At 36.0% G+C, this 13,436-nt stretch overlaps 2 protein-coding genes across 5 annotated transcripts; one reads left to right on the top strand and one right to left on the bottom strand.

Moving 5' to 3' along the window:
- Positions 1-2,630: 2,630 nt before the first annotated feature.
- LOC120006367 (AP2/ERF and B3 domain-containing transcription factor At1g50680-like) lies at positions 2,631-9,274 on the bottom strand. Of its 3 annotated transcripts, XM_038856384.1 has the most exons (3): positions 8,318-9,274; positions 8,086-8,134; positions 2,645-3,899 (listed from the first exon to the last, which is right to left on the bottom strand). In XM_038856384.1, exon 3 carries the CDS (start codon positions 3,890-3,892, stop codon positions 2,879-2,881), a length of 1,014 nt encoding a protein of 337 aa, XP_038712312.1. In that variant the 5' UTR covers positions 3,893-3,899; positions 8,086-8,134; positions 8,318-9,274; the 3' UTR covers positions 2,645-2,878. The 3 variants fall into 3 exon arrangements, with proteins under 3 accessions (XP_038712313.1, XP_038712312.1, XP_038712311.1); XM_038856385.1 differs by lacking the exons at positions 8,086-8,134; positions 8,318-9,274 and adding an exon at positions 4,838-6,061 and having other exon boundaries at positions 2,631-3,899; XM_038856383.1 differs by lacking the exon at positions 8,086-8,134.
- Positions 9,275-12,087: 2,813 nt separating this feature from the next.
- On the top strand, positions 12,088-13,319 carry LOC120006307. Of its 2 annotated transcripts, XM_038856311.1 has the most exons (4): positions 12,088-12,249; positions 12,354-12,491; positions 12,598-12,673; positions 13,070-13,319. In XM_038856311.1, exons 1-4 carry the CDS (start codon positions 12,166-12,168, stop codon positions 13,075-13,077), a joined length of 306 nt encoding a protein of 101 aa, XP_038712239.1. In that variant the 5' UTR covers positions 12,088-12,165; the 3' UTR covers positions 13,078-13,319. The 2 variants fall into 2 exon arrangements, with proteins under 2 accessions (XP_038712239.1, XP_038712238.1); XM_038856310.1 differs by lacking the exon at positions 13,070-13,319 and having other exon boundaries at positions 12,598-12,997.
- The last annotated feature ends 117 nt before the right edge of the window (positions 13,320-13,436 follow it).

Below are 13,436 nucleotides of genomic sequence, written 5' to 3'. Positions count from 1 at the left end.
CGTTTGGAGTATTTGCAATTATGAAGCTTTTTCTTTCTGTCGTATTTCATTCATATCTCGAAATATGCCAACGTCTTTTTTTTTCTCAATTATTGTCCTATTAATTCATTCACACTCACTATAACCTCTAAACCTTTTTTACGTACATTCTGAAAAAATAAAAACAGGAGAAAGTGCAATTGATGTGACTGGGTCTTACTTTCTTGATTTCTCTCCTGTTCATGTCTCTCATGTTGGTGCAATCCCGGGGTCTGCAATTCTCTCCATCGGCTTCGTAGATGCGCAAACATAACTTTGTCAGATATCTTCTACACATAACTTTGTCATATTATTCACCTTTAGATATGAATTTATGAGTCTGCGAAACTTCAGAATTCCTCCATCCATACTTGGTGGGGTATTGGTGGACATACACCAACAACCCTAATATGATGTCAAGTAAATAACAAAGCTCAGTGTTTGGCCACAAATATATTGTCTAGTGAGAATTGAACTTAAAACCTTTTGAGTGTATGCGATTTGATTCTAAAGAGATTCACCAACTAGGTTATCACCTAAGTGGTTTTGTCAAACATACCAACTGTTGTCGTCGACTTCATTGTTAGCCTGTTAGGTAAAAAGAGAGATTAAAAGCAAACAAGAAAATACTTTATGACTAATATGTTATCTAATCTTTACTATGAAGACAAAGTAAGCAAAGGTTTGTTTGTGCCAATTTTGACAAGAAATATTGCAAGTTGAGAGCAATTGTGAATATTCATTCTTAATTTTCTGGTACCAAAATGACAAATGTTGGGCTTCAAAGTGTTGGATGCATTCCTGGTTATTAATTAGGCTTGCTTCCCTTCACATGAATTTGGCCACTCTCTTTGCATTGTTTCTTCATTCCCCGTTTCTTCCTCAATGAGGTCTCAAATACATGTTTGCTACAATAATTTGATGGTCCATACATGTGCAAATTAATGCATTGATTGGTATACATACTGATTTTGTAACGTAATAATATTAGCCACACATACATACTCTTGGCCTTATTGAATAATTGACTTCTCATGTGAATGAAAAATTCTATTGAAGGGGGGAAATATCCATGCCTTATCTTCCCTTTTATTCATCTATTTGGTTTAGGTACCTAACTTCAGCTGTTAGAAAAAGTATACGTATAATATACACATTATATACATATATAATTGCTATACTTTGATCATTATTTTTTGGGTAATCATCAAACAACCTTACCCTTTAAACATTCTATATGGATACAAACTCGGCCATCAAAAACTTTTGCGCATAGAAGTTTTCCACCTGACGACAATAAGAGTATTGATCCTAGTAGGAATCGAACTCATGACCTTCCGAATCCATACGATTTATCCCCAATTAGAGATTTCTTCTTCTTTTTCATGAAATAAGGGAAGGAAAAATATCAATTCAATTCATACACCAAATTCTGGCCAACTTCATCTCCTAAGTTAATTCAATTACTCATTTAAGAAAGTTTTATCGGTTTGATGGTCACAAGCTAATGGAGCTATGACGTTCATTTTGAGACCTTCCACGTGCCTATTTATCATAACATATGGATGTATTACATTATCAGCAATAAAGTTTTTGGATTATTATAGTATCATTGATTAATTGAACACTTCTTGATTTTTAAGTACAATCATGCATTCTAAATGCGGCATTTCCTATACAAAATAAAATTAATCACACTACCTTGTACAAATACATACTTAATAAAATAGTTCTGGGACATGTCGAGTCGGGGACATGCAAGATGTACGCATATCTTATAATATGTAGAAAGACCGTTTTCAAGAATTGAACGTGTGACCTCTAAGTTGCACATTTACAATTCTAACACTGAACACATGTTCTAACTATATAATATAATACGAGTAATCCAATAAACTACCATTGATGATGAAATCTAACAGATCATTGTTTAATTGTCATAATTAATCTTTGTCACAAGAAAGACAAGATTTGACGATGAAATGCTTGCTGTAGGGTAGGTGATTAGCTTGAGGACGCCACGGGCCCACACGTCTATGACTCGTAAACCAGCCTAATTAGTAATTAGTGTATATTGACCATCCGATATTCATGGGCCCAAAACATTCTTGATTCTTCAAACAACATTGATGGGGCCCATTATATAGGTATGCTAAGGTACGGAAGTATGTAGTTGTCAAATGGACCTATAATGGGCCCAATGTCTTTAACCTTTAATAGCTGGACATTCCAGGCCCATATCCAGTAAAAGATTTCGCAAGAAACACCTCACAGGCGGAAGTAGACGATAGGTCTGCAAATGCAGCATATTTCTCATCTGACGGACGAGCTTCTTTGGGCGAGCTATATTGTTATGAAGGTTCATGGGCTTTGGGCTTAGGTTTTAACTGTAATTGGACCAACTTAGATAGGGTTCATGAATTGAAAGTAGCCTGCTGGGCCTCAAACCTTTGACGTATAGCTGGGCCTGCAAATTGTACTTGGCCTTTTAAATAATATAATGCACTTCGAGTCTATTGATCTATTTCTATTCTTCTTCTTCTTTTAATTAAAGATAATACCTCATACATAAAAAGTAAAATACTTTATTCAAATAAATAAATCACCTTATACGATAAGAAGAAAATGAAATCAAAGAAAAAGAAACAAATGTTACTCCCAACAATGTTATCAAAAGCTTCCAATAAGTTCTGACCATATAAATACTTTGGCCAAACTTTTGGCAACCAAGATTATAATTTTTTTTTAAAAAAAAGAAACTAATTACGAAACAATATGGTTTGGCCATATTAATACTTTGGCCAAACCTTTGGACAACCCTTTTAAAGATGTCAACAGTGTCAAAACACCTACTTCGCCTTCAGATCATGATATGTACTCCAAAAAGTTTTAAACACTTTCTCTCACCATCACATGTTGGCTCAGCTTGCATTGGTTCCTCGTCTTCTTCGACCACCCTCCCACATTCTTTATCTGCAACTCCGCCGAGCTGCAATTCAGCTTGAGTCTCCACACACTGGTTGGACATCTTCAGAGTTCCAGTAACAGTGTTACTTTCAACCTTGTCAGCTTCAATCATGAAAAATGCACCTGCCTCTTCAGCCTTGCAATTATAAAATGTGATTGTGTCGTTAGCCTTTAGGTGATTTTCCTTCACAAATCGACTCCAACCACTAGTGAACACAAAACTCTGACTGCTGCTCCAGTAACAATACCTAAATTTCCATTGCCTCATCGACCTGTCATAGAAAACTAGCTGAACGCCACCCGCCTTCCCATCAATCATAAGTTCTTCCGCATCTTGAAACATATTTGGGAAGAACTTAACAGCGTATTTCTTTGGGATGACTAGCCTATTCAGCTTACCAACATCACTTGGAGTGAGTTCCTTTTGGAACATTTGTTTGAATAATACACCTACATTGCCAGGCGCTGTTGCCGGATTAAGACCAACTCCGGCCTGCACGCTTTGGGAACGAGTCCTTATATAATCTGCAAACTTGGATGCATAAGAACCGTCTCTTATCATGTTAAGAACTGCTTCAGAACTATAGAGACACTGAAATTTTGGCTCCTCGACAGTGATGTTGGTCCATGGGAAATTCCTGTGACAATCTCCACTGCGGAGTTTGATTGCTGCGCTATCATAAGCCATAGCTGCTTCTTTTTCAGCTTTGAAAGTTCCAAGCCAAATTCTTTGGTGATTAGCATATATTTGTGCACCCCAGTGACCATTTTGCTGTGGTACCACACCTTTGAATTTTAAACTACTGCCAACATACCTGCCTTCTTTGCTTGCAGGATGCTGATGGGTGCTGCTATTTGAATCCGAAACCATGCTACTTGAAATCAAGCACTCCATTTCTCCTTCCATTGGAAATCTGAAAACAAACAATATACAACAATTCATCCGACAGAACCAGGTAAAGTTGACATTTAAATAAAGGCATATCATAGCCATGGACTTTACTGCAACGGTAAGATAGAAATGGCATAGGAAAATAAAAGTGTGTGGCTTTTGTAAACCCAAAACATCAAAACAGTCAATATGACAAGCAAAATACATGTACAAAATCCAGAAAACACATCAAAACTTCCTAGTGACTGAAATAATGTGGCAAAGATCAAGCATGCTACACTACATATTTCTCACTTTTTCTAATGATATGAAAGTATGAAAAACTCCAGATTGAAATCAAGTCAGTATGAGTACGGAATAGATAACTTCAGTTAACAACCACAAATTCGAAAGACTGCGAAAATCCTATTCCTTCACAAGATATAAGATCTATTCCTTGATTATTGCCTATGTAGCTTGAACTTTCTGAACGACAAAATTTATTGACACTAATGAACCTCCTTTTCTGTAAATGCTTATGCATACGTCATATGCCTGCATTATCATCCAAGAACTGAAAATTGGAACTCAAAACTAGTCCCAAAGACTTGAGCTCTCTCTCGAGAATTGAGACTTTTGCTTGCAAGATAGTTAAAAGAATGAAGCCAGATTTTCTACTAAGGGCAAAATGGGCTTATATTATAGGGGCAGGCTGGCAAAAGGAGTATCACAAACAAAGTGACCTATTCAAATCATTCAATCAATTACCAAAAGAAAAAAAATCGAAGGCATCAATGCAAATACATCCTTTTTAATGATAAGGAAGCATGGAGATATGTCAACTATATATTACCAATAAGACAGACATCTAAGACAAGGATACTACTGAAAAGTTCATGATGTAACAAAAACACAAAGGCCAGGTGCACTTAGTTCACAATAAGATTATACAACCCAGTAGAGCTGAAACAAAACAGATACCTGATTAGTGGGAAATGCTTAGGTTGACTGAACTCCTTAAACTCACCTAAGACTGCATCAAAAGAAGTACCTTATGCGATACTCAAGACATATGGTGAAAATTTCAATGCTTTTAGAAAAAGAATGTTGTGTACTTTCTTTGCAGCTGAAACACATAAACAGCCAAGATGAATGGCCAAAAATTCTTGTCCAACTATTAGTTTTACAATCTCACTTCACATCCTGCACAAGATGCACACTTATGCATGAAGGTGAACAGATAGTCATCTACATTTCTATCGAGGCATGAACGGATGAAAGCCCTTCAGAGACAATCTCATTTCATCGCTGTCAATTTTCTCAATTAACTTGTCAGAAAAGAGATCATACACACTTGTGCGTACCTAAGAATTTTGTCTCCAGTTCATATCACAATAAATGGCCATACAAACATCCATTTTCAGATCCAGTAAAAAATACAAGAACGGAAAAACTGGAAACAATAAACAGAGCTACGAAGGGCATGCACTAAACCTTGGTCAAACTCTCCCCCAAGAATGATATAGAGAGAAGAACTTATAGATCTGCCAAGAAAGTGACAAGACAAGCTGGCAGATGTCACAAACCGGTTACTGTTCTTATAAACCTTCAGCCAAAAATCATAATATGGTAAACAAGAACACACAATTGGGAAGTACTCACGGACTGACAAGGATTGACTCCATTTTTTTTTCTCGATAATTTATGATCTTTTTAGCGAGAGGGGGAACGGAGGGGGAGAATAGAACCCGGTATCTTGTCCAGCTGATTCAAATCAATAAGAAGTAGGCCACCAATAGGCTTGTGCGAAGGTTGACACCATATCATACTCTTAATGCATGTATTCCTTTATCTTACACTGCACGACCTTAAAGTGAAACAATCCTACCACATATATGTATGAAATACTGAATAGAACTAGCACCGAAGTCTTCCACAAAACCAAGCTATTCAGGAAAAAAAAATAGTTATTTTACACATGATTTTTAAAGGACACTTCAATTTCCAAAGTAAGCATATTATCAGCAACAACAGCCTTAACCATCACCACCGATCCAACAAAAAACTAATGTAAAAGTTACATAGTTGTAAATGCTAGATGTGTACTTAAGGAGCAAATGGCTCCTATCGCCCAAGGCGCACTATAAGAGGCTCGATTGAGAGACACTAGGCTCAAAATTAATTAAATAAAAATAACTAGGGAAGACCTAGATTTATTGCTAGGTTTATTGTTGTGTGTGTGTGTTTGGTTCAAAAAAAAAAAATAGAAAAGGCTTGATAAATAAGAGATAGAGAGAGAGAGAGAGAGAGAGAGAGAGAGAGAGAGAGAGAGTGTACATTGTAACCTGTACAATCTGAAATTCAAATGGATTAAAAGGGCAAGATCTAGTCGAGAAAGAAAAAAATACATCAAAATTCTATATTTTAGAGGAACAGGTGACCTTACCGAGGATGATTTGTTCGATTTACTGAGCAAAACAAAGAGGAGATTGCGAGATAGTGTTTTTGCTCTTCAGTCAATGATGCATACCGTTTCTGCTTTGATTTTCTTCTCGTTTCACACTTCTAATTACTGATGGTAGAGGAGCAAATTTGGTTCCAAACCACATGGGCTTGTCCGATCTATGTAACCCAATTCTAAACCTTCAAATTTGGCTTAAGAACACATCTTGAACCCCAATTTGGCCCAACTTATCATCTCGCCTTTTTTCCTGCCTGAGAGGTGATTTTGACAACTATTTGTTCATATAAGTTTGACAACTTCATTTCTATATTTGTTCAAATAACTTTTATTCGAGTCTTTTCTAACCTCTCTCACTTATTCTTAGATATTTTGTGCTTAAAATTTCTACATCAAGGCATTCAGATTCCCACATTCTATATCTTGAAGCAAATATTAATCAATTTCTTTTGCTCCAATTTCAATTAGCGCTAATTCTAAATTAATTAGCAAATATTTCTCCGGACATCAATACACACTAGTCTTGATCATTTTCATCTCCATTACATCCCTTTAATGACAGCTACTTCTTAACAATGCGACAATCAATATTCAATAATATCATTTTTCTCTATGACGGAGTTCGAATTTTATTGATCAAAGGCATAGACAAAAGGCTTAAGGAGACATAAGCCTGGCAAGACGTAGACAAACACAACAAACTATATAAGGACAGTAAGACAACTACAAAAAACTAAACAGTCACCTAATAGAAAAAGACCTAACAAAGCATTGCAGTTGAGCAATTTGATTCATGTTCAAGTAAAATAAATAAATATTTAAATTTATAATTTACCTTGTCTCAATGTAATCGTTTTGTTACATAAAATAGTTTCTATTTCTACAAGCCACTCTAACAAGCTCACATAAAAGAATTCCTGAAAACTGTTCAAATAACTTATCGTTTATAAACCTATATAACCAAATCATGGAATCCTGTAAATTAAGGCTTTAAAGTATCATTTTGCTCCTTCTTAAGGCACAGAACATGTTTATATCTTTGACAAAAATCAATGATGCGTAGCTAGCAAGAGATGACACAAAACATTTGCGGTTTCTACAAGTAAGCAGCATGAGAAATGTGGTGATGTGTGGCATCTACAAGAATACATTGCAAAGGTAGATTGGCAGAGAGTACCAGCACTACTAAAGTGTCAAAATCAGCATCATGGCAAGCCTTTTCATTGCCAAGACAACAACATTTATTCATCATATTATGACCACTTCAAATTAATTGAGGTAGTACTCTATGCACAAAAATACTTTTTAAGGATAAGAAATTTTTTGCGATATGTTTCAAGTTGATAAAACGCATACATCCTATGCAATATAAAACACGCTGTCTTTCACACTAAATGCTCACAGAACCAATTAAGGAAAATCAATCATGAATATAACTGCTATTCACTGTCTCTTAACTTGGGGTACAGAACTCAAATCAACACAAACAATAGGCACTGCCTATGCTCTCTTCTTCCTTTTTAATAAAATAACGTCATCACATTATTTCTTGAAAGCTTTTAACATTTTCCAAATTCAAACTCCCCGTGTTAGAACGATATATTCTCTTTAACATATCTAGGAGCTATTTCAAATATTTCCAATTCCAGTAGGCATATAAAAATGTCAATTATCTCAACCTACCAACAGAACAATGGGGAATTTGAATCCATGACATACATTTATAACCAGCAGCATTTGTAAATTAATTCGAACGAAAAGAGGTCACCTTATCTAATTTAGTGAATCCCAAAGCTGGACTGGCTCTATGAGGGTTCCTAAAACAGCAACGTGTAAAAGAAGCGAAGTTTTACAAAATCATGTAAAACTAACCAACCATTAGAAGCAGATTTTTTCCAAATCTAAGATGAAAAATTAAACACATTTGACACTCCACATAAAAATAATGAGAACTGATGCTAAACATGCAATAGAAAACTTAATCACCAAGACATACATACCTGAGAGAGAATAAGCTGCAACAAATAGAAGCTGTTTCTCGCCGCCCAAACAATCAAGTGTGTCTTGTACAATTAACAAAACCATGTTAACGATTTTAAATAAAAGAGACAGAAAACACTAAAAAACGAATGAGTCGGAAAAACCAAAATCAGATCGCACAAAATAGGAAACAAAATAAAAAATCAAGAGAATTAAGTCAGCTGATTATGCATCATCTAATTACAAACCGTGTCCATGACTGCCAAATAGTGATTATGATCTGCACACGAAGAGGAAACACAATATACTTCCCATATTTGTGAGATCAACTCCCGAACTTTCCTTCTCTTCTTCTTCTTCCTCTTCCATGTCAACAAAACCAAATCGAGAAGCCCCAAATAGTATTCGCAACTTGAAACAATCTGCATCGTCAGTACTGTAATCAAACAAAATCGAAATATCTGGTACGCGAAACCCTATCCCGTAGGGAATACAAGAAAAACCAAAATCGGTGCCAGATTTAGCGTGATATGACTTTACAGCAACCAAACAGACCCCTCCCCTCGCATTCCAGAACAATTAATGGAGAAGAAAAGAGAGAGTTATTAAAAAAAAAACCCTAGATAACATTGTTTTTAAAGAAAAAAAGTACCATTTTCCGTTAAATGGGCGGAATAACGCCCGGAGGAAGCGTAGTACCGCATCATCGTCAACAAATTTTTTACAAAAAGGACCATTAAAAGTCACGCTAATCCAGTTTCCGGGTACAACTGTTGTTCACTACAGCTCTACCACAAAAAGTATTATATTATAAAATAGTCGACGAGTCAAGCTGCTCTGATGAACTAAAAAACAAAAAACGACATCAAAATAGCGAAGACTAGTAGTATTGGTGGCAGTAGCAGACTTACCTCTTCCGATTCATATATGTCACCGCCTCGAATACCATCTGGTACTAGCCACTCGAAAACCATCTGGTACTAGCCATTTGTGAGTATATATGGAGAAGGGAAGCGACAGCTGTATAGGTGGAAAAAGAGGGGAGAGAGGACACCTGCTGCGTATTGTTGTTGTTGATGAGAGTGAAAACTAAAGCTGACAGAAAGAGAAATGAGCACGCACCGGCAAAAGAATATGCATTGTACAATTGCCTGAGGGTGCTCACTCTCTTCTGTCAGTTTTTCTTGTTTCCCTCTCTCTCTCACTCTATCTAGAGATCTGTGGCAACTCTCTGTCACTCTCTCTCTAGAGATCTGTGGAAAAAACACCTATATGTATACCATAATTCCAAGAATCCACAGAGTCACGGACACAACAACATTTTTAGGGTTGCTACTTTTTCTTCTCTCTATCTCTACATACGATAGGATAGGAACCACCTTTGTACTCCTCTCTCGATTGGGTGAAGTTGAGACTATCCAGAGTAGCTGGTGTGTTTTGTTAAGAGTGACTGGGTTTGGCCATGGAAGGAAATTTCAAGGACAAAATCAATTCATATGCTCCATAACACGAGTTTTAGAGAGAAGAAGAAGTGAAGAACACGGGGAGGGACAGTGATTGTGATGTGTCAATTCGTTATGGGCTGAAGATAAGATGGTGTGAATGGGGCTTGTTTGACGGCTTGACTTTGTAGATATTATTTAATTAATTGATTGGAGGAGAATTTCCAATCGTTGGATCACACATCAAGTGCCCGATGGGGTCCATCCAGAACCAGAAGTAGAAATTGACCTAAACACGACAAGGATACGAATTAGTCTTTTTAACGCTTTTAGCTAAGATCAAGTTCAAGTGTGTGGAATTAGTCATAATTAATTAGTTATACAACTTCCAATCTTCATCAGCCCTCAAATTTTTACTTCCTGGGGGAGGTGACATGGATCGTCGATCAGGACCTCATATATATTTTTTTTAATTATCAGTATTATAGTGATCCAAATTCAATTAAATAATATATCAATTTAATTTTTTGTTAGAGAATACTTTTTTTGAATTATCAGTATTTAATTTTCTAGCTCATGCAATCATCCCTCATTCAAAGCGTGCTGGTATGCAATGACGTACCTAAGTTTTATGGGATCTTATGCGAAGTCTAAAAATGGAATTCTCTTCAAAATATCATATATTATTTAAATTAATTTTGGTTATATAATACTGATATTTTTAAAAAATATGGGGCCCTGAGCAGCAACGATGTCACCTCATCGAGGAAGCTACGAGTAATTGTTTAGTCATAAGATTTTTTTTTTATAAGAATCAACTGATAAGATTTACCCTTACCCTTTATCACGAGAAGATTGGGGTGTGGATATGAACTCGGTACAGTAGTGGTCATGATGTTGAATAAAAAAGAAAAAGGGATTGTGAGCAATAAGAGAATATGGCAATAGGGTCTCTTTTGCGAGATTTTAAAGATCCTAGCTGGTTCCCCATGTCAAAGCATGCACAAGCACAAGCACAAGCACAAACACAACACAACACACGCCATTCAAGTACATTTCACAAGTTACAATGCAAAATAGAAGATTAGTAGTACATTCCAATAGTACTTTCAATTTTTTTTTGATTTCTTTATTAAATATAATGTTACAGGTCTCTGAAGATAATAATGCCTTTTCTTTCCAGTTCAGTAAAGTGACAGGGTGGAAATTATACATAAACAAAACATCATTATTACCATAATCTGCATTATTAATCAACTAAAGTGTGTTTTTTTTTTACAAAAAAGACGAAATATAACGATCTTAGAAATTATATAATCTTCACATCGAGTCGTCTACAGTACTGTTATGAAACTGCAAATATATATATACCCTATTTGATCCGACATGGCCCAATTCGGTGTGAACAATGTTGACAACATTTTTCTTTATTACATCCTCAAAAAAATGTAAAGTCAATTGGGGCAACTAGCGTTTTATCTTCTTAGTCATGACTCTTGAAATAGACGTTTTCATTCGATGAATCTAGTATTTGTTTGTCATTTGTCAATCAATTGTATGTTCTTAGGATAAGATAACTTTGAGACTACAAGATTTTTTCAAAATTTTTATAGACGACTTTAAGTTGTTTGATTGATGACTGAAGTGACAGATCGTTGCAAATAGATCATTTTAAGGGGTCAATGGGTGTCCTATTGTTCCAGCATTTATTAGATATCCAACTAGATCATATAAATCTAAATCACACAGGTTTTGTAATTCCATACAATTCTTTTAATTGGGATATGAGATATGATGTGTGTTTTTATGATGGAATCTGTTGTTATTATTATTTGGATGCACATTGGAGAAATTCATTGGGTTTGTGTACTAGTCCACAAAGATAAATTACGCATGTCAGGCAAATTCATGCATGAGTGGGAGAACATTACTAACATGAACTTTGCCACCAAGCTAACATCAACATTGGCGGAATATGATGTGTTTATTGAAACTATTTATCTTCTTATCCAGCTTTACCAATATGTGTTGGTCGCTAAAAAAACATCTAATGGTCATTGTGCATTGGGCTTGGCGAAGTTTGGTCCAATTTTGTTGGAGTAGTTTTGTTTCTGATATGGATTGGGCTCCTTGAAAGCGGATCAGTCATATATGGACTGGGCATGACAAGCCTAAGCCCAAGCCCATATCTGATATAGTTTCCTAGCCATTCAATCATGACTAGATCCAGCCCACTATGTCACGAATAAATATATGGGCCTGTAACCAGTTGAGCCCATATAGGATCACTAATGGATTAGAAGAATTAAAGCCCAGCCCAACTTCGTTGAATCTACTCTCCTCCCATCGTTGATTGCCCTGCTCTCCAAACAAAAAGAGGGGAAGTAAAACAGTGAAGGCATTCTCCAGTATCCAAAGACCTAACAATGACTATGGGCACCTACGCCTCCAACAATCCGGTAGAAATTCACACCGACGTTCTCTCAAAATCCAGAGAATCTTGCTACAAGGTATTCTTTCTTTTCAATTAAGTTTTTGTTTTTGTTTATTCGTTTTTTGAAATATTTAGATGAATTTATAGACTCTGATTTCTGAAATTGATGGATTTTGGAAGGCTCGTGATGCTTTTTATGCTTGCTTTGAGAAAGAATCTGATAAGAAACCCACCGAAATTGGGTGCGTGGGGCTCTTGTACCCGGTTGAGTGCAAATCATCCAGGGTTGAGTATGAGAAGAGTTGTCGCGCTTCATGGGTAACCTAAATCTTCTTCTCGATAATTGAATTTTCGTTCTCAAATTTTCAATTTGAAGTATTTTTTGATTAATTCATGTTGATTGTGTGGTTCTTTGGAGGTGCAGGTGAAGCATTTTGATAGGCTGTACTGTAGAAACAAGAGAGTGCAAAGGCTGCTGGATGACAATGACTCGAGGAAAGGTCCGTTGTCCCTTCCACAGCGCTACACTTTTAAGCCCAATACTGCTTGATTCCACAATTTGGGTGCACTATGTGGTGGATCATTCTGGAATTGAGTAGTGTTTTTGTTGGTCATTTTAATAAAATTGTACTGGGATGGGGGTTATAGTTAAATAGATAGAAACTACGGTTTACTTTTCTGTATTAGGCTGCAAATAGGTTATCACTCTTTACTGTGACTGCTCACTGATTTGCTGACTTATTATTCTGAAGCTTTCTAGATTCCTGCTTAAAGTAAATTTATTAATTAAAGTTAATGAACTATGTTTTGGTTCTTTGGGAGTACATGAGCATTGTGTTAGTAGGAGTTTTTGATGTGAATGTACCCTTATGAGGTAAGTAATCCCTTTTTGGCAGGGGTATAAAGCATATCTCAGCCTTTAAGATGATGGAAGCAATTATATGGTGCATCATTGGTGAATCTTTTGTGCCTTGTGCAAGCCAGAGAGTGAGGCTGTAGGCTACGGGATATCTTTTGTCGTTCTTAGAGTTAGTGAGTCAAAACGTGTTTGAGCTTTATTATATTCATCTTTAGCGTGAATTGTGAGATAAATTGCTTATTAAATAATGTAACCCTTGGTAAATTGCAAATCTTTGTTTTCTTTTATTTTTAGATTGCAAACTTTTTTTTTTGCCTGATCATCTAACGTCATCTAATGTATTGTTATATGCGCACAGTGCTCATAGAATAGAGCCTCACAAGTGTTACACCTAAACAGAGAAG

The sequence above is a fragment of the Tripterygium wilfordii genome, chromosome 9 (assembly GCF_013401445.1).
Source record: "Tripterygium wilfordii isolate XIE 37 chromosome 9, ASM1340144v1, whole genome shotgun sequence".
Classification (NCBI taxonomy): domain Eukaryota; kingdom Viridiplantae; phylum Streptophyta; class Magnoliopsida; order Celastrales; family Celastraceae; genus Tripterygium; species Tripterygium wilfordii.
This window is presented reverse-complemented; position numbering and strand designations above follow the sequence as displayed.

Excerpts from the sequence above, each read along its gene's own strand:
- LOC120006367 (XM_038856384.1), bottom strand. The coding sequence starts at position 3,892 with ATGGAAGGAGAAATGGAGTGCTTGATTTCAAGTAGCATGGTTTCGGAT.
- LOC120006307 (XM_038856310.1), top strand. The coding sequence starts at position 12,166 with ATGACTATGGGCACCTACGCCTCCAACAATCCGGTAGAAATTCACACC. Across the intron at positions 12,250-12,353 it reads CCAGAGAATCTTGCTACAAG|GCTCGTGATGCTTTTTATGC; the intron begins GTATTCTTTCTT and ends GGATTTTGGAAG. Across the intron at positions 12,492-12,597 it reads AGAGTTGTCGCGCTTCATGG|GTGAAGCATTTTGATAGGCT; the intron begins GTAACCTAAATC and ends TTGGAGGTGCAG.